Source organism: Atractosteus spatula, chromosome 3 (assembly GCF_055471065.1).
Source record: "Atractosteus spatula isolate fAtrSpa1 chromosome 3, fAtrSpa1.hap1, whole genome shotgun sequence".
NCBI lineage: Eukaryota > Metazoa > Chordata > Actinopteri > Semionotiformes > Lepisosteidae > Atractosteus > Atractosteus spatula.
The window spans coordinates 7,097,582-7,116,858 of record NC_142708.1 but is presented as its reverse complement, the minus strand read 5'-3'; the positions used below and the strand labels follow the sequence as shown (position 1 = coordinate 7,116,858).

Genomic DNA, 19,277 nt, shown 5'->3' with positions numbered 1-19,277 from the left:
CAGGCTAGAAGGTAGAACTTCCTAAGGGAGAAAAATCGACACCTTTTTTAAAAAAAGCAAAGATATATTGTGCGCACGATGAATTATTAGAGTTGATATTCTCTTTTTCCTCTTTCTAACTGCTTGAGTGAATTGAGGGTCATGGGGGAGCCAGAGCCTAGTCCAGCACGCAACAGACACACAGCATACTGCAAGTCACCAAAGGGACAGTAATTATCTGTGTACAAAAGCCATCTGGTCATGACTCACTGTTCTCAGAGTGCCAGGGATACAGCAATTCAGGAAGACCTCTATAAGGCCCCGTGAATTAAGCACAAAGACTGCATTGTCCCAGGACTCTTGAAAGATCAGTTTATTCAAATTTCAAACAGTACAAAGACTTCAGCTTATTTTGTATTAATGCTGATGGGGGAAAAAACATGCTATAAGCAAATTTCTTAATAAATATTTGACATATAAATGCAGGTTAAGACAGTGATTTGCACTTGAAAAAACATTTGACTTCAGAAAAATCATGTTTAAAAAAAACAACATGATTTGATCACATCATTTTTTTAAATAAAAACAGAGTGATGCAAGATTAAATCTCAATGATAAAATTAAATTCAAAACTAAACCACAAAAATGGCTCGTTTATACGCTACAATTATTTTGACCAGCTTCAGCTGGAAACAGATGAGTGGATACAGTTCTGATTCTTTATTGTCCTGGAAAATACCAAATTACTGTATACGATGAGGTTAATATTACCTGCTGCAGAGCCCCTTGTAGCACAGTCACAGACAAGACACAGTCATTTATTATCACACATCCACGAGAATGTGGTGCACTATTGGTGCATTACACTGCAGGCGATAGAGGTCTACTCCAGAGATCCACGCTAGAAAGCCTACAGTAGGTGACTAAAAGAAAATATTTACAGCTGGATTAAACATGTATCAAATCCTTTCCAGGCGATGGCCATTATGAAGTGCTATCTTTGACACTGCAGATCTCTACAAAAACATTTCTGGAGCTGAGGTATATGTACAGATTTAGTGCATCCAGTCACTGTGAACATGAATGCATTGGGGCATGACAGCAGTAAAGCTTTTCTACAGTGCTATATGCATCACATCTTGTACAGAAACCCACTATAATATCACCAATATAAACGAGAAACGTTTCTTCAAATAAGAGTGAAATATTCACTGAGTTCTGCTTACACAGCCTTATCTAGGGAGACTTGTCTTCAGAGAGGGGGGGACCTCTGCACAGAATCAGTCTTTTACTGTATGTTGATATATAAAGGAACTTGCTGCAAACTGCTCAGAAAGAACTTGTCATCCAGGGGAGGTACTCTGAACAGCATTAGCTCCAGAGTACTCGTCAATGGAGTAGTTCCTGTAGTATATGGTTTGTTGCATGCAATAAAGACTGACTCTGCAGTGTTCACCGGTAATGGCAGTCAAAAGTCCAGCTGCAGGGAATTTTTATTTCGGGGAACAAACTATGATCCATCTATGACTTCAGTGATGTCCGTTAGCAGGTTGTTTCCTTAGGGAACTTGCGAGATCTTGAAAGCATCATGTTGTCGTGTCTGGTTCGTTCTACACGAGCAGAAGGGACTGTCTCTGGGTACTGCCGGCTTATGGTCATCAGGTCAGCAGATGAAGAAGATCTCCTCCAGAATCTGGCTCTCCTGCAGCTCCTCATCATGGGCCACTGGTGCAGGAGAGAGGTCCCATGGAGAGAGTGGAGGTCTGGGGCTGAGGAGGTATGGGCGTACTTGCGGGGTGGTGTGCGGTCTCTGTTGGACAGCATGTCTGAGCTGACCAGGTTTGGAAACCGGACTCAGAGCACCCAGGAGCTCAATAAGAGATGAGTCAATGCTTTAGAAAAACAAAACAAAAGAGAATCAGTTTGCTGCCCAGCTTTCATGCTTGGAAGACAATCTGTGAGATTCCCAGTATCAAGCTCTTCATAAACACATCACTGCAGAGACATGCAAGGTAATCAGCATCTTTTGCTGCTTGTTAACTGAGGATACTGTTGCTTAGATTGTGCTCTACATCCTTGATCTCTTTGTCAGGGGAAGCAGCTGGTCATTAAATCCAGGTGACTTCATGCTAGTCTGTATTTTGATATCTATCATTTTGATAGATGACCAACAAATAGATTTAATGTAAAGATATTAAAACAGCATAAATTTAGTAAGGTGCAATGGATGTGCTCTGTCCAATTCCCGCAGGCTTTCAGAAATTAAATTAGAAAGCATGCAGGGTGAGTTCAGGCAAGGCAGGGCTGCCCTGACCTGTATTTGCATACAGAAACAGAGAATGGAAACACAACAGAAAGAGGAAACCGTAAATGTGATGGCAGGCGAGACAGCTTTCTGAGCATTAATACAGAGAGATCAGTATGCGTGCAATCTTCTCCAAACCTTCAATATTTCAAGGAAGGAGAAAATCCACATAGTGTAACAGTCTGCCTAATGACTTTGAAGACTTAAGTTCCAAGGGCAGCCCTGCTCTTTAAGGACAGCAACTGCTTGCTATTTGCCAACACATTTTTCCATTTTGCAAGAGCAGAAAAATAAATCCATAAACTACTTTTCACATACTATGTAAAATTCTAGAAAGTCTTGAATTCCATATTTAATTTGTTTAAAAAAATTGAAGTTATTGGTATTGAAGTTTATAAGACTAAAAAGGCTTAGTTCTTTTCACTTCTCTCACTGTAGGACATGTCTTTGAGCAATTATTTTTTGTACAAATCTGGCCTGCCTGATGACAATATTTTCAATGAGGTCTTACAACTGCATTGTACAGTTTTAACATAATGTCCCTTAACTAAGTTCTATGCTTTTAAGGAACAAGTAATAGGTTTATTCCATGCTGAAAAAAAAGAAGAGAGAAAACACAACGTTTCGGCCGTGGAGCCTCCACGGCCGAAACGTTGTTTTCTCTCTTCTTTTTTTCAGCATGGAATAAACCTATTACTTGTTCCTTTGCAGCCTATGCATGCTGACGCAGCTACCCACCTGAACTTCTATGCTTTTAGTTACATATCCTCCTAACAATGTTTGCCTATTTATTGCTTTCCAACATTGTCAAGAGGTTGTGTAGGCTGGATTAAACACCATCAGAACTGACCCGTTCGGTTGAATTTATACACTGCTGGGATTGGCTGCTTTTATTGCATTTACTAGTACCCCTTATTTTGGCATCCTGTGCAAGCTTGACTAGTTCAATAACACCAGAATCAAAATCATGATTCTGGCACTGGACAAATTCGGAATAGCAATGGTCCTAATATAGGTACCTAATATAGGTAAGATGTAGTGCATCATAAAGAACTTTGGGCAGAAATAAAGAAGGATTTAAGCAGTACACACATGCTAAAATAATTCTCTATTCATTTAAAAGAGCATAAATCTGTCTCTCTTTGGAACAGGTGAGAGGGACTACAGAACTGTCCTTTAAACCCAAAACAAGGACTCATAATAACCTGTAATAATAAATTATATTAATTTCTGGAGATCACTGACTAATCAAATTGCACATGGTTTGGTCATATATACTTACCAGATCCAAGATGGTTAAACTAATGTCACAAATTATTGTAATAATAACTTTTCATATTTTAAAAAACTGGAAACGTAAATTAACTTATCCATATAGCACTGCAAACTTTTTGAAAGTACAGAGGGACGTTTTCAAGTTCGGTACCAGACAACAGAGCTCCATCACCATGAAGAGCACACAAGCTTACTGTAAATAGGCCTGTTGAGTCAGGAACGCACTGGCAACAGAGTGGACATGCAGACTTAAAGACTCACACAGAAGAAGCTAGGTAAAGAGTTTCAGTATCAGTACTCAGTTTACAATAAAAGCTCTTGAACTAGGTCACATTCCTAAAAAAAGACAAGTAGCTTTCCAAGAGGGGAAGAATTCAGAGCTTTGCCTTCAGCAGTCAATTGTGGCTCAACATGTTGGTATGAATCAAGCAGCTTTCATTACAGCAGGTGGTTGTTTTCCAATACAAGAAGTTTTAATAAAATGATTCAACAGAAGATGGTCCCATTTATCTACTTGCCTTGCTTCTTCTGAGATTTCTTATGCACGTGTTATTATATTAGACATCACATCATGTGTGTAAGTTCAGCAACTATAAATTGTGAACCACAAAAACTACTTTAAAAAGCAAAACTAAAAACGGGTATCTTCCAGAATGAACACCTGGCATCCTCGTGCCACCGAAAATCCAAAAGATACTCAAGGTGCTAATGTAAGCAAGTTACTGTAGTACGCAAGGCATCGAGAGACAAGCAGCACCGTCAGAGGGGAGAAACGCAGAAAACTGGGGTCTCTAAGTTAATCTGTCTTATTCATTTGCTCTCCTTGCGCCTGTCAATATCTGTTAGGGGCTTTCATTCTGTGTTTGAGGCCCTGGTGAGGCTGCGCTGAAATGTGAGAATTTGCATTTTCATTTGTTGATTTATTTAGCGGACAGCCTCTCAAACAGCAATCCATCACCGGGTGACACGTTGAATATGAATAATGTATTTTATACCGCCGGTTACAATCTATAATAAGCAAGGGTGGTGGTGTGGTGGGAGTAGTGGGGGGGGGGGAGAAGGACTGCGTCAGAATGTTAATGGCCTCGCAGTGTAATATTTATCGAAAGGCTCGCCGGGCTTTATTGCTTTTTCAAGGTTCAACAGCAGTGGCCGTGGAACATTAATATCACTTAGGCCCCATCTCAATTCCACATCTCTCATATGTTCGGAATGAGCGCTCGGGCTGATGACAGGGGAGGGGCCAGACGGAGGCACTGGGGCGAGAAAGCTCCGAGACGGATGGCCACATGAGCTGTCAGCCCCCATTGAGAAAGGCAAGCAAAGCACACCCAGCACTGATATTGAATCCAGAGCAACGCAACTGGATGCAGACCCACGTTGTTGTGGAACGCATCTCTTGCCCCTTGGGTCTCTTAAACCTAGGACGATCACCTTGGAACAGGCACAAGCCACAGATTACTGCCTCCGATGCCCATGACTGCCACTAGTGTAATACTTGGTGTTTGGCATTTGTGTGAAACAGGAAGCAAGTCTTAGCCTCTGCCAGAAAACACTTGAACTCTGTGTAATTGCCCCACTGGATAAAATCTCAGCTTCATAGGACTGCTTTTCAAAAAGGCTGCAGTGAGAAGGAGTGGCCGCGTGAGCTAATCTCTTCTGTTTCACAGGTGACTTACAGACATGAATCTCTTAGCTGAAAGAAAAAAAAAATTCAGAAGCTTTGTTAAGTATTGGTGCTTACAGTCAAACAAATATACAGTTCACCCATCACTCAGCCTAACAGATGCTGATCAAATGACAAAATGTCAAAGAAAAATATGGCACACTACTTCCAGGCTCAGTCTAAATCTATAACCTCATGGCTACAGGAGACAATCTTGATCCCCAGCTGTTTATGAAGCATTTTAATGCTGCTCATGCTACAATCTGCTTCCTGCCTTCAGCTAGATACGTTAGTAATGAGAATCTTATTACAAACTACTTAACTTCACATCAATCATTAACCCCCATCTCCTGCTATCTCATCACCTGTGCTCACTATATTAAGGTGTGAGAGAGATTATTGAACGAGACTGCTTGTCAGTAACTACAGTCCCCTGTTGGCAGAAAATAAATATGCATAGAACAGAAGAACGAATCTTGCAAACGAGAAGAGACCATTTGGCCTTTATAGTTTGTTTGGTTTCTAGTAGCAAAGTGCACTGCTTGTAGTAGTAGAACAAAGTGTTCTGCGCTTAGTCTGATCATGTTTACATGATACAGTGCGTAAGTCACCACCCCCTTTCAAAATGTTCACCTTTTGTTTCCCTAAAGCCCAAAAAGAAGAAGAATTAGACTCTTTCCAGTTTAATTTACAAACTGTACCTTGCAACATCCAAGTGCAAAAAGAAAGCTTAATTTCTGAAAAAAAAGTAGAATAACTGGGTTGGATAAGAGAACACCCCCCTGAGTTAATACTTGGTGGAAGCACCTTTTGCTTGAATTACAGCCTTGAGTCTGTTTGGATACCTCTCTACCAACTTTGCACACCTAGAGGGAGGAATACTTGCCCATTCCTCCTTACAGAATTGTTCAAGCTCAGTCAAGCTGCGTGGTGACCGTTGATGGACTGCTCTTTTCAAGCCATTCCAAAGATTTTCGATGGGATTGAGGTCGGGGCTCTGACTAGGCCACTCAAGGACATTTGCCTTCTTGTCCTTCAGCCACTGTACGGTTGCTTTGGCGGTGTGCTTTGAGTCACTGCCATGTTGAAAGGTGAACCATCTTCCCATTTTCAACTTTCTGGCTGAGGGCTGCAGGTTTTCTTCAAGAATTTGCTTGTATTTTGCACCATCCATCTTCCCTTCTACAACTCCACAACAGGATGCTGCCACCACAATGCTTTACAGTAGGAATGGTGTTCTGTGGATGGTAAGATGTATTGGGTTTTCGCCAGACGTACCGTTTTGCATTCCGGCCAAGAAGTTCGATTTTGGTCTCATCTGACCACAGCAGTTTTGCCACTTGGCCACAGAATCTTTAGGGTGCTTTTTAGCAAAACATTAACGAGACTTGATGTGGCTTTTTTCTTGCCACCCTCCCATACAGGCACAATGACCAGTCTTTGCATAAAGACCTGTAGCTCTTGGCAGCCTCTCTGGTCAGTCTCCTTCTTGCTCGGTCATCCAGTATGAAGGGTTGTCCTGATCTAGGGAAGTTCTGAGTGGTGCCATACGCCTTCCACTTCCTATTGATGGTCTTGGCTGTGCTCCATGGGATACGTAAAGCCTTTGATCTCTTTTTATACCCATCTCCTGACTTGTGCCTTTCCACAACTTTATCTCAAAGTTCTTTTAAAGGCACCTTTCCACCCATAGTGGATTATTTGCTTTGAAAAGCACTTCCAAGCAGTTGAATCCTCTAGAAACAGCTGCTTTGATTCTGAACTAATCAAAATCACCACAGTTGATCACAGGTGGGAGCCAATTAGTTTGTTGCGTGATCTGTAAGGTGATTGGTTACACCTGAGCAGGTTTACAAATGCAGTTGTAAGGGGGGTGTTCACTTATCCAAATAAGGTATTTTACTGTTGTAGTATTAATTTTCAGAATGTTTTAGAATTTTATTTTCACTTGGCTAATGTGGATTACTGTGTGTAAATAAAAATGGAACAAGCCTAATTCAATTTGTTTTAATTTTCAGAGTGTCATACAACAAAAGGTACAAATTTTGAAAGGGGATTGTGACTTTCTATACCCACTATAACGTAGTGCCTTCCCCACTACATTACTTTTTTGATAGTTTATTTTCATTTGTTACACAGGTTTTATTCAAACCTCTGAAACACACAAAAATCAGATTACATAAAGACTTTACAGCATCATCATCATCATCTGTACTTCACAGAGAAGAAAACTCACAGTAAACAAAGTTTTCTCTTTCAGTTTTCTCAACCATTAATGATTGATGTCACACTTGAATGGTCTGCTCATTAAAAACCAAAATGGTAATATAAAAATCCTATAAGAGTAAATATATACCCCGCATGTCAATTTCAATCTAATCAATACCTCCAGCCAACAGACCTTAGAGCTCCGAGATATAAACAGCCCCTATTAAAACCAATGAAGTGGAAAGGTCTCTAATTATAAGCAGCCCGTTCCATGGAAAGCGTTTTTAGGAGAGATTTAAAATGTTAAAAAGATGCATCTGCACTCCTGTTGAAGAAAGTGCTATCTATTTAGTCACATAGAGAGAATGTCTGAAGTTCCTTTAAATGTTTTAATCAAGCACTGCTCAACTTCAACCACGAGAAAGCACAACAGAAGCCTTATAAACCCCTCGATTCCAGCCAAGACTCCAGCCTCGAGCTGACCTAGTACCTATGACCGAACAGGTGGCCAGCCGACTGTAAAGACTGAAAAACAGTGTGCTCAGCCGCATCCCAGTCACTCAACCAAGCCTGGTGCTTTCTCGGACATAAAGAGGAATTTATAACATTTCCTCTGAGTTTAGGTATGCTAACAGAAGTGTTGAAAGTGGTGAATTAAAAAACGGGAAAGATTTAAAAGCACTTAATTCACCTGAAATTTACCAGAATCAAGATGCAAAGGGCAAACTCGCTTCAATGCATACAGCACAGCAAAATCCGAAGAAATAATCTCCCCTGGTAAAAAAAAACCCGACTAATGTTACTTTATAAACATACTGATTTACACAGGAACCCTCCAATATAGCCCTTTCTTAAGGAAGAAGCCAGTATTAAAGAAACAGTCCCTAGGTGACCATCGTAAAACATGTTACAAATAAGACTAAAGAATCAACAGATAAAATAGCTTTAAAAAGCAAATGTGCAGCAAATGCCTGTACATCTGAAACTTCTGTACACTAAATTCTGTGGACTTCATTTGCATTCACTGTCTAAATGAGAAAACCCCAGCTCCCAGTTATAGGGCGCGCCACTCGGCTCTACTGGGAGACTGAAACAAAGTGTGCCGAGCAGGACCATCTGCTTGTTTGTGCATTAGCATTTTTGAAATAGGTGTACCTTATCTTAGTCACAGGAAAAAGATTTTATAACTCCAGAATACTTTTATGGATAATCACATTGGGGACTTGCTTTCTTCACTGCAATTCAAATCGAATATCTGTTCCCCATCGACACATGAATTAAAGATCGGCACTCCCTCCTACTTTTCCACTTTTTCTTCTGACTGTATACTTGAAGTCAGTAAAGGGAAGAGAAATGTGATGGTAGATTTGAAATATCTAATGGGAAACATAAGGATATGCTAAAAGATTTCAGTTCCACTATCCCCCGAAGATGCGAGGTGTGTGTTTAAATTAAGAATGTTCATATTGGGGTGATGGAGTACCACAGGGATCTGTACTAGGTCCACCATTCTTCCTATATTGATAATGATCTAGATTATGGTATATTTAGTAGACTAGCCAAGTCTGCAGAATCAAAATTTTGTAGAGTCCACCCCAATGGATGTCAGCGAGTGTGACACAGACATGTACAGCAACATGTTAACTGTTGTGCAAAACTGACAAATCAATGGGCAGGGCTAAATGTCATCGTCCGAGCAGGATGTTTCATCACACGTAGTGACTGATAGCAAATGACTGCAAGGTGCTACACTGACATTGTCAAATCATCGGACATCTCACTGCGTGTTCTTCCCGCAGACCAATCCTGATATAATGACATTCCAGTAGAACACGCGTCCTCAAGCTGCATGTATAACAGTTTTCTTGCGCAATAAAGGGCTTACAGACCACTGAACAGGTACATGCACGTCCACATCATCAACAAGAGGAATGGGACATAACCCCACAGAGCTCTGCAACCGGGTGCAAAGCATGTATTCCAGAAGTATAGCTTGTAGGACATCCCTCAGTGGAGCCACGCGCAAATAGCCTGTGACTTTTAAAGTAGGCCTCTTGTTTATCTACTCTGTCATGTGCATAAGCATAACAAAAATGCCTGTGATGCCCATAAATTAATGTTAGTAGACCACCTACATAAAGGATGGTCTTTTTCCTAATAACTGTGAATTTTTTGCAGTTTTTAGTAGTTTATTTTGTGGCTCACTATATATAAACAAATAAATGTATACAAATGTTTAGATAATCCAAGATCCACTGCTGTAAAATTGAAGAATCAGTCACACATCCAAACACTGAAAAATAAAACAGCACACAGAGGACTTAAAAATGCACTTCCTTACATACAGTGGAGTGGACTGTAAATCATCTGGAAAGATTTTTCACACAATCTAAACAGGAAAAGATGCTCATAGCAATGGTAGTTCAGTCATCACTTAGAAACAAAGTTGGAGTAGTATTGCGGAATTCGTGAGCCAAACTTGAACTTAAGACTGTACTTGATTGTAGTTGTACTATTTGATAATCGTCGTACTATTTTACACTGTTTGCTGTTTTGTGTACCTTTGCATAGTTTTTAACAGATATGGGTAGTGTCGCACTGGTACCATATTGTTGTTTACACTGTTATTGTATTACTGTCTAGTTTTGTCTGCTGTTCTATACTGTATATATGCTGCACCTGAGAGACTAATGAGAAACACTTTTCATTAAACTATGCACCTGTGTAAGTATAATGACAAAGGTGAATTTAATTTAACTGAAATTGAAATCTGTCCTTCAAACCATTCAATTTAGAAAGACATCCCTGAAATAGGACGCAAATCTTTTAAAATATGTTAATTCCCACGAGATTGCTTTTCTGATAACTATTTTTTTTTCAATTTCATGTTCAATGCTATGGGAAAATGAATTAAATCAAACTTCTACCTAATTTACTAATTTTCATTGAAATGATGAATACTGCAAATGACAAGCAGCTCAATACAGGTGCTGTATGTTACATACGTCTACCGTCATACAATTAGAACAAATGTTTTATTGTTATAATACTGTATTATTGGTTTCTAAAAGAACAACACATTTTGGTTAGCAATATAAATAATTCTATTAATACGCACAACTCACATTTACCATAGTGTGGTGACATTGCACACACAACCATACAAAGTGCAGTAAGACACAAGGAACATGTGTCAAATGTCAGTAGATTTTATCTTTCAACTGATGTTTTAAGAAGATTTGTTTGAATGATTTAATGACTTAGCATAAAATATTTTAAAGGCTCAATACACGATTGACATTTAGAATAAGTCTGAATGGAAAATAAATCATTGTAATTCCGAGTCTCAGGATTGTTCATTTTTTGAGCAACGGACTATTTTTTTTTTTAACTACACCGATACTACGGACCACACGCTATTCTTTCTGGAAGTAACATTCCTCCTGGTGCGCTTCCATTTTCAGTGTGGTAAGCACTACCCACAAGCAGCAGAACCGAGTGCCAGGTCTGCTGCAGAATGTATAAAAAGAAACATCAAGGAAGCAGAACAGAAACACTGCCACTCTGAAGGCTAAGTCAAATTAAATTGCATTTGGGAAAAAAAAACAGAAAACAGATGTAAAAAACTACCACTGTTGCTTTTGCATTCGGTCAGAGATTCACTGCAAGTATGAACGACAAACTGTTGTTTCTGCAATACAGCAACAAATTAGGGAGCTACTCAATTAACCAAAATGATGTCTGCTTCAGTTTTATCCTTCTGTATCACCACCCACCTCAGCCTACCGCAGGGCAGGTAATTCAAGACAAAAGGGAATTCAGTTTCATGGAAACAGTTCTTTCCCTCGTTTTCTTGATGTTTCTGTTCAGGTAACATTTTTCTGTTTCAGTTGAGAAATACTTCATGTAACAGTTATACAGTATATACAGATCAGTAACCCAGACATCACATCAATATGTATTTATCATACAAGAACACAAAATAAAGCAGGTAAGCATTCTTAAAGGGAAACCTTTAGACACGCTCCATTGATTTCAGCAAATCAGATTCCAGATAAATAATGCAATACAGGCTGAAAATGGTAACTAAAATAAAATATTTATCATGCACAGAATAACTTTTACTGGTGCTTGATATTCATGCAACAATAGTATGGCATTTTCAGAAGATCCTTTTTTTTGTCACAATGGCTTGTACTTCTGTGGCATCTTGTAAGTATGAACGTTTTTGTTTGAATTTTTAGAGGTTTTTAAAGCAACAAGCAGTAACCAGGATTTCAAAAAGGACAAAGTTTTGTATTTAAAGTATAACACTGAAAATAATACCAATCGTGAAGACAAATGCTCAGACACTGTGCCTGGAAAAAAGTAATTGTTTCATAATGGAAATATTAAGAAATGTATGCTTTTAGAAGTTCTGCATAGGTAATAACATTTATATATTAACTATTAATTATCTATTAACCTCACAGCAAAGTAATGTAATTTCCATATACACTCTGATTTTTATATTTCACAAATTTACTCTAAGTACATTCAAACCCCTCACATTTTAAATCAAATGAAACACTTTCACAAAATGTTCTTTTCTGCAAGATATTTTAAATGTTAAAATATTTCATATTGAAGCATAAAACATGAAAAATACACTAAATTAAAACATGCTGTCAGATTAATTACCTTTTTACTTAAAGGGAAAATTTAATTAACTTTTTTCACACAGTTCACATGGTTTTACTGATTCATCCTCCTTTTTTCATTATTTCAATAGAAATTCACATTCCCATGTCATTAATAAAGAACTAAATTCAATTAAAACTACTGCTGGATTCTGCCACCTAAGCTAATGGAACTCAGCTTGCCTACAGTGAGATATACAAGAAAATCTTATTAAATAAAACTTAGAAGATATTTGCATATTTAAATCCAACACCTTGTAGGCTACAGGTTTTTTTGTTGTTGTTAAAGCATTTCTTTTTTGTTTAAAACGTTGAATTTAACCATGGAATCATCCTTACTCAAAACCTTGAGAATAGTCACCTAGACCCTTCTTACAGTATTTCAAAAAGAGGTCCCACATAGTCAAAATGAATTTGCGCTGCAGCAATGGACTACATTCAAGCAAGTCATGGAAGCAGCTGTTTCCAATATATAACAAGTGAACACAATACACAGTCTAAGTGTGGAAGCCTACATAGTGATTAAACTGCTAATAAACACTGGGGCAGCAAAGCAATGAATCTCAGTGAATATCATTCTTGCAAAACTGTTTAACTGTCTCCATTATAAGGTAATACAGTCCTGCTATTGTAAGATTATCATGTAATAATCATCTCTTTTTACACGAAAGAAGTGCAATTCCACAACAACAATGTGGAAAAAGAACAAATGCAAGGTACTGCATTATCACGATATTAAAACCATTTTTGCATGGTTAAAACGAACTGACCTGAATCGACCTTCTTTTAGAAAGAAGGCGAGTCTTTAATTTTATAAAACCATTAATAGCAAAAGATAAAGCAGACTGTTGGAGAAGGAATACAATAGCTTACTATTTATTTGCTTTGCAGATTTTCATTCATTAAAAAAAAGAAAAGGCCGAAACCCCCACAGCAAAGAGCTTAGAACAGAAAAGGGATCCTCCCTCTAGAACCCTTCAACAAGGGCCAAAAATCAGAAGCAGTGTCTTGCAAGATAACTGCAACACACTGTGAAAGAAAAGACAAAGACAGTCTTAGATAGCTTTCTCTTCCCAGGAAAGCTTAAAACTGAAAATTTAAGCATGAAAAACTCTCAGCACTGAAAGACTTAACAAAAAGCAGCAGCTTCAGTTCATCTCGTACAGCTGTGATGATAATACACTTTTTTCTATTACAGGAATAATATAAAGTAAAAGAACCAAAACAACCTTCACCTCACGCATTACTCATAGTTAATTCAACAAGTGTTTGGCACACAGCAAGTACTCAGCAATTCTCTGGCAGCCCGTTTTGTCAGAACCAAATACTGCACATGCATTGAGAGTCTGCAATAACACTGACTTCACACAGCAAGCACATAAACACTGTTCATTAACTGAAACATAGGCAGGTCGTTCACAGACCCCACTAGTACCCCTGAGGCAGAAAGGGGAATGCAATCACACTTCGCTAAGCGAGACTCAAAAAGGGAAAGATCTTGGAATGTCATTACATACGTGCTGAACATCAGGCTAAACAGGAGGCATTACTTGTACAGCCTGTACTATTCACAAAGAGACTGACAGCACCTTAAGATCCAGTATGATACCCCTTCTGCCAGCAACTCCTTCATTAGGTCACACAACATTTCACCACCTTCCTTTTTAGGAGCATACTTTACAGGTTTTCTACAATCACCTTAATCATGCTGGGTGCCTGAATTAAATTATTTTGTATTCCGAGACCACTGACCAATGCAGTCAGAACTCAACAGGAGACATATTCTCTTTTTGGGGACCATTATGTTACTGATTTGCGCTGACTTCTAAAAATACAATAAAGGAACCATACAGCCATGGACTCTTCTGGGACCTCAATTTTAACCTGCAGATAGCCACAGCCCTAATTTTAAAATGATTCCGATTTCTCCTTTAATTTTGCATTTCAGTGCAGAAAACTCATGAGGGAAAATACCAAAATTCTCCTGATATAACAGCGCATATTTTTATTTTTTATACTGAACACTGTATTTCGGTAATTCTAAGGACCAAAACAGACTATACATCCACTTAGTAAATGCAGGAATACATTAATTTACTGTTGATGGCCTCAAGTACTTGCTAGGAAAGTGCAGACTAATATCTCCATGACACAATGGCAGCTCATGGAGCTGGTTTGGAAAGGTGCAAGTCTTATCCCCCCCTTTTCAATAGTATAGAAATCATGCCCGATGGAGAACACTGCAGAGAGAACAGTAAAGATACCGACACTAAGGAGGTACAGAAAGGTATGCTGTACCATATGCAGAAATGTACAAAGCCTCAGATGAAACTTACAGCCTTTGTGCATTCTATAATTCTACTTCCAGCAAATACTGAACCTAAGAGCTATACTGTGACCTGTATTTAACCATTTTAATATATTTTCTGTTAAATGAGTAAGATTTTTGTCATCCAATACATTACACATAGACATAAGCTAACTGTGCTGTAATATTATTTATGAAATTTTCAAATTTTCAATGTTTTGCTGTACTATTTGTTATTGAAGTCTTCAAGAATTAGGTAAAAGGCTATGAATGTTAAGATGAGAACAAAACCAATCCTCTTAAGCACAGCAATAATGGAGACCTGCGTGGATGGTAGCCCCTTCCTTTTCTCTCGTTCTCAAAATAAATAATAAAGGCTTTGGCAATGAGACTTGTTTTTCCAAAGCACTTAAATAGCAGTCAATTATTATTAGATCAGAAGCTGAAGCCTGATCATTCCCTCTAAACTGTCATTTCGTACTGTAGTCCACCCTTTCCTGATCAAATTCACAGTAAAACTCCAGCGCAGCATTTAACTGCCCTTTTCTTGCCTCAGACAGCTATGCTTTGAGAAGTCAGCTCTGTTTAATCCTAATAGGACTGATAGTTTGCCCTTGCTTGAAATTCCAAGAAATGTACATAAATTGGGAATTTAGCATTTGATAGTCTGATTTTTTCCTTATGAAGATCAACACCCACAGTCTGAATTGCACTGCAAAAGTAACACACCTCAATCAGCACCTAAAGGTCAAAATATTTCCACAAAACTTACTTAAAAGCTCAGAAATTCAACTCCCATCTAAGTACACAACAGTCACATTCCAGAGCGCCATTCACATTATTACACTCAAGACTTGTCTATGGGATCTTCAGCTCATGACTTTTGCAGTAACGTGCAACCTACAACACATTTATCATCATTTGATTTTTTGGTGTAATCTTGCACCACAGAAAAGATCATTTTTGCAAAAGGCTCATAACAGTTTAGATCTGCAGACAGTAAACCTGTTTGTTACAGAACTCCCTTCGGGACAGGGAAAGAAAGGCTTTGCTTCTTATTTGGCAACAGTACACCCTTCATTAAATACTCTTCAATGCATCACTCAACAACCTGTCTTGTGTGGTTAAGGCATCTGGTGAATTGAGAAAGACAATGAATGTGATGTGATTAGCGAACTATATACAATCAAATTGAAGCTTACAACATGGTCTTTGCAGAGCACATTTATAGAACTTTTAAGTCCAAAAGAACAATGTGTTGTTGCAAAAAGATGTTCGCTTCTTCAGTAGAGTACTGTGCTAAAGTACTGAAAGTACAAAAATAATTTTAGCCATAAAGAAGGGAGCACATGATAGTAAGGTACTATGCAATTAAAAATGAATTAATTTTCTTTCAAAGCAAAACATCATGAAAGCAAGCAAGCCATTAGAATTTATTAACAATACATCATCTATGTCAGGGGCAGCTTTTCCAGGTGGTTAAGTATTACTGATCATTTAACCTCCCTCAAATTTTTGCAGCAAGAACACTGTGGAAGATGCAGAACACACACAGAGTCACAGATTTGCTTGACAAGATGTGTATTTCAAAGGAATCTTGAAATTTGAAGATGCACTTTCCATATTCTTTGCTGTTACTACAGAAAAAACATCAAACATCAAAAATGTTCATATGGAATCTGAGAGTTTGAAAAGGGATGTCCTGCTATGTTTGTGATTTCTATTTTCTCTGCTGAATAGCCTTGCTCTTTTGAAGCAAAGAAAGGTCTTGATCTTACTGATGAAGATGCCTTTTAGTTACAAAATGCAAGGCTCCAGTGCTGAGATGGTGGTGTAGAGAGTTTGGGATTGCTGGACCTAGTACACTGACGTAGTTCAAGTAGGGAGCTGCGTCAGCATGCGCAGGCTGCTAAGGAACAAGTAAAGGTTTATTGCCAGCTGAAAAGAGAAGAAAAACAATGTTTCGGCTGCGGAGCGTTTCAGCATGGAATTAACCTTTAGTTGTTCCATAGTACATTGACTATTTTCAAAATATTCTGAATTTTGCAGTCTAATTTTAACAAAGTTTGGATCATCACACCTATATGAATCAGGGCCTTCCACCACACACAATACAGACACCACTACAAATGTGCTGTTTTCATGGCTATGCAGGCAAGACACTGCATGACACTTGACACCAACTAAAGCGATCTTTATTCAGACATCGGCATCTGTGTTCAGTTCTAAATGTAGCCTCTTAACCTCCTCTCTAACCTCTTTCTTTAGCCACCAGCAACCCAACTGGCCAGATGAGCTAAACGGCTTTTTTACACATCTCTTTTCTAACTCTCTTTATATTTTTTCATATGAAATCTGTCTGAAAAGTAAATTCTGCACGCACTACAACAGTTCTTTTTTTTTTAAGACGGTTGTACTTTCTGAAAGAAAAGTAATTTAATCACTCCACAGCACAGGAGAGCGCTGCTTCTCTTTGCCTTTGTGTTGCTGTTCAAGGTAAGCCATGGGGTGTGCGGGGGGGGGATTCTTCACGCTCATCTACAAACCAAAAGCACAAAACAGAAACGGCTTCTTGTTGGAGAACTTGTTGCAGTTTAATGAAAATTCTCCAGAGCAGCACATTACAATACAACAGACTACCTCAGGGGCTTCTGTCTCACAAACACGGCATTATACAAACTTCTCGGTGTAAAAATAATCCTTTAATGAATAAATCATGAAGTGTTTGGAGGGAACCAAAGCAAAGTGTAAGGAGCAGCCTCTTGCCTGTGCCGGTATGTAAATACTACCATTATAAGTGTACTACTCTAACCCCTGTGACAGCACCGTGTACGCCAAAAGAAAAACTCAGCAATGAATGCATTCTGAAAAGAAATGCAACACTAGTTAAAGCACTCTTATTCACAGCACTGACTCCTGGGGATCAAAAGGGGAACTTCAAGCCCTTCCCCCGATCCATATACCTGAAGAAAATAATCCTGGAAGGCTGTGATGTAATACAGTTCCTGACAGTTCCTGAGTTTCAACAGATTTGTTTTTAATTTATCAACAGCTTAAATCCAGGATAGAAAGAAGAGTTGTCCAGCTAAGCCCATATTGTAGGAACATGTTCTTGCTAAGAGTGAACAGCAGGCTGATCCCAGCACATGCCTGGGACTCCCCAGATACATGTCTTCCTTCGCCAGGGGCCTGTATCAATATGCTAGCTGTCTGCCCATATGTCATTCTCTTACCCATTGAAATCATCCACCACTACTGCTAAGCACTCTCTGACAAAGCGGTGTAAAGTAGTACTGATGGACCAATGGAAAGCACTCTTCCCTTAGGGCCAGAATTTCCACAAAGAAATGCCCTTGTACGATGATCACGGACACTGTGCTGGAGGAGACGCTAGGGTTAAACGATCGTCCATAACCTTGGGGCTCTTCACTCTCACTCCGTTATCTGGGAAATGCTGTGTAAATTCCGCCCTGGGTTTGCACAGAATGACCTTTTTAAAGGTCCACCTTAATACAGCTGGTGAAGCAACATCTCACTTCATCTGATCTGCTGTACAGTACACCTGCAGTGCGACCGCCTCCAGTGTAGTGTATCCCCTTCTGTAAGTGTACAGAGCCAGGTAAATCAGCAGAATTTATCTAAAATAAGTAGCACTAGATCGATCTATCACTGGAAGGGCAGGAAGGGGAAAACTATACACACTAAATCGTGCCATGTGTAAAAGAGACACTTACCTCTGTACCCCTCTGTTTGTGCGGCGGCCAGACGTGGTTTGTTCGGTCCTGGAACAAAAGCAAAATCAAAAAGAAGTTAAAAGAAGCATGGGGAAATAAAATAGAAATAAATGCATGTTAAGTATCTGATGTGATTTGACATCAGAATACAGACAGTGTAAAAACCAACCAAATAGCTTCAAACCTGTACAAGGAGAAATGAAACTGCTTGCCAGGTGTTTTCAATTACGGTTTCTACATTTATAAACATGTTTATTTTTTTTCCCCGTTGAGAGAGAAACGTGCACTGTTAAGACTGTTCGCGCGTCGCAGCTGAAAGCCAGTAGGCAGTGGGATGGGCAGTTGTTCAGCGTACGTCACCTCATGCATAGGAACGCACTCTGCTGTCCACGCACTAGTTCAAACAAGCGTTAATGGGAAATATTTAAAAAAAAGTGAAAGAAGAGGATGTTTCAAGATATCAAGAATCTATTGAGGAGAACCTAAAATTAAGTGTTTAACAGCACACGGTATTTCTTTAATTTGGGCATGTAAATGGTATAAAATACTTAAGTCCTTTAATAACTATAAAACAGAATCTGATTGGCTAAACCTTTAGTTATGGAGACTAGGGCATCATAAAAGGTACATGATCCCTCTAGATCAGAAGTTACCAAACTGTGGTAGTAACAGACACAAGACACTCCAGGGTGGTCTGTGGAAGAGGTTTGATTTTTTTTTTTTAAAAAGCTGTTGTATTTCATATTTATCAAAGGGATTTAAATCTAGAAACTACCCATCTTCCTTGGCATGAATAAATTTTGTGGCCACATTACATACTGTGAACCAAAACGAACATATAAAACTTCACAATTAATTAATTCTGCTTATGGTTATTCAAAATAGATTTGTGACACAATGCAGGCACATTTAAAAAGAGATTAAGGCACGTTCAAAATTATAATCATGAGGAAGATACCGGCACACTGAATCAGGACTCTCAACGTGTCAGTAACATTACACTGTCCACAAACACCGTGAGCTTCAGTGATAAAAGAAGCAATAGTGTCAAAGGGAGTAAGGAATTGTCACAAGGAATCATACAAGGAACTATGATCTAACCTATACTGATTTGGGATGGACA

At 38.8% G+C, this 19,277-nt stretch overlaps 1 protein-coding gene across 1 annotated transcript in view; it reads right to left on the bottom strand.

Moving 5' to 3' along the window:
• Nucleotides 1-333: 333 nt before the first annotated feature.
• kiaa1328 (KIAA1328 ortholog) overlaps nt 334-19,277 on the bottom strand; it is a 48,186-nt gene continuing 29,242 nt past the window's right edge. The window contains exons 11-12 of the mRNA XM_088911434.1: nt 18,155-18,202; nt 334-1,871 (exon numbers count right to left, since the gene is read on the bottom strand). Of these exons, the coding sequence (XP_088767560.1) occupies nt 1,643-1,871; nt 18,155-18,202 (277 nt within the window). The 3' untranslated portion in view covers nt 334-1,642. The remainder of the gene's footprint in view (nt 1,872-18,154; nt 18,203-19,277) is intronic.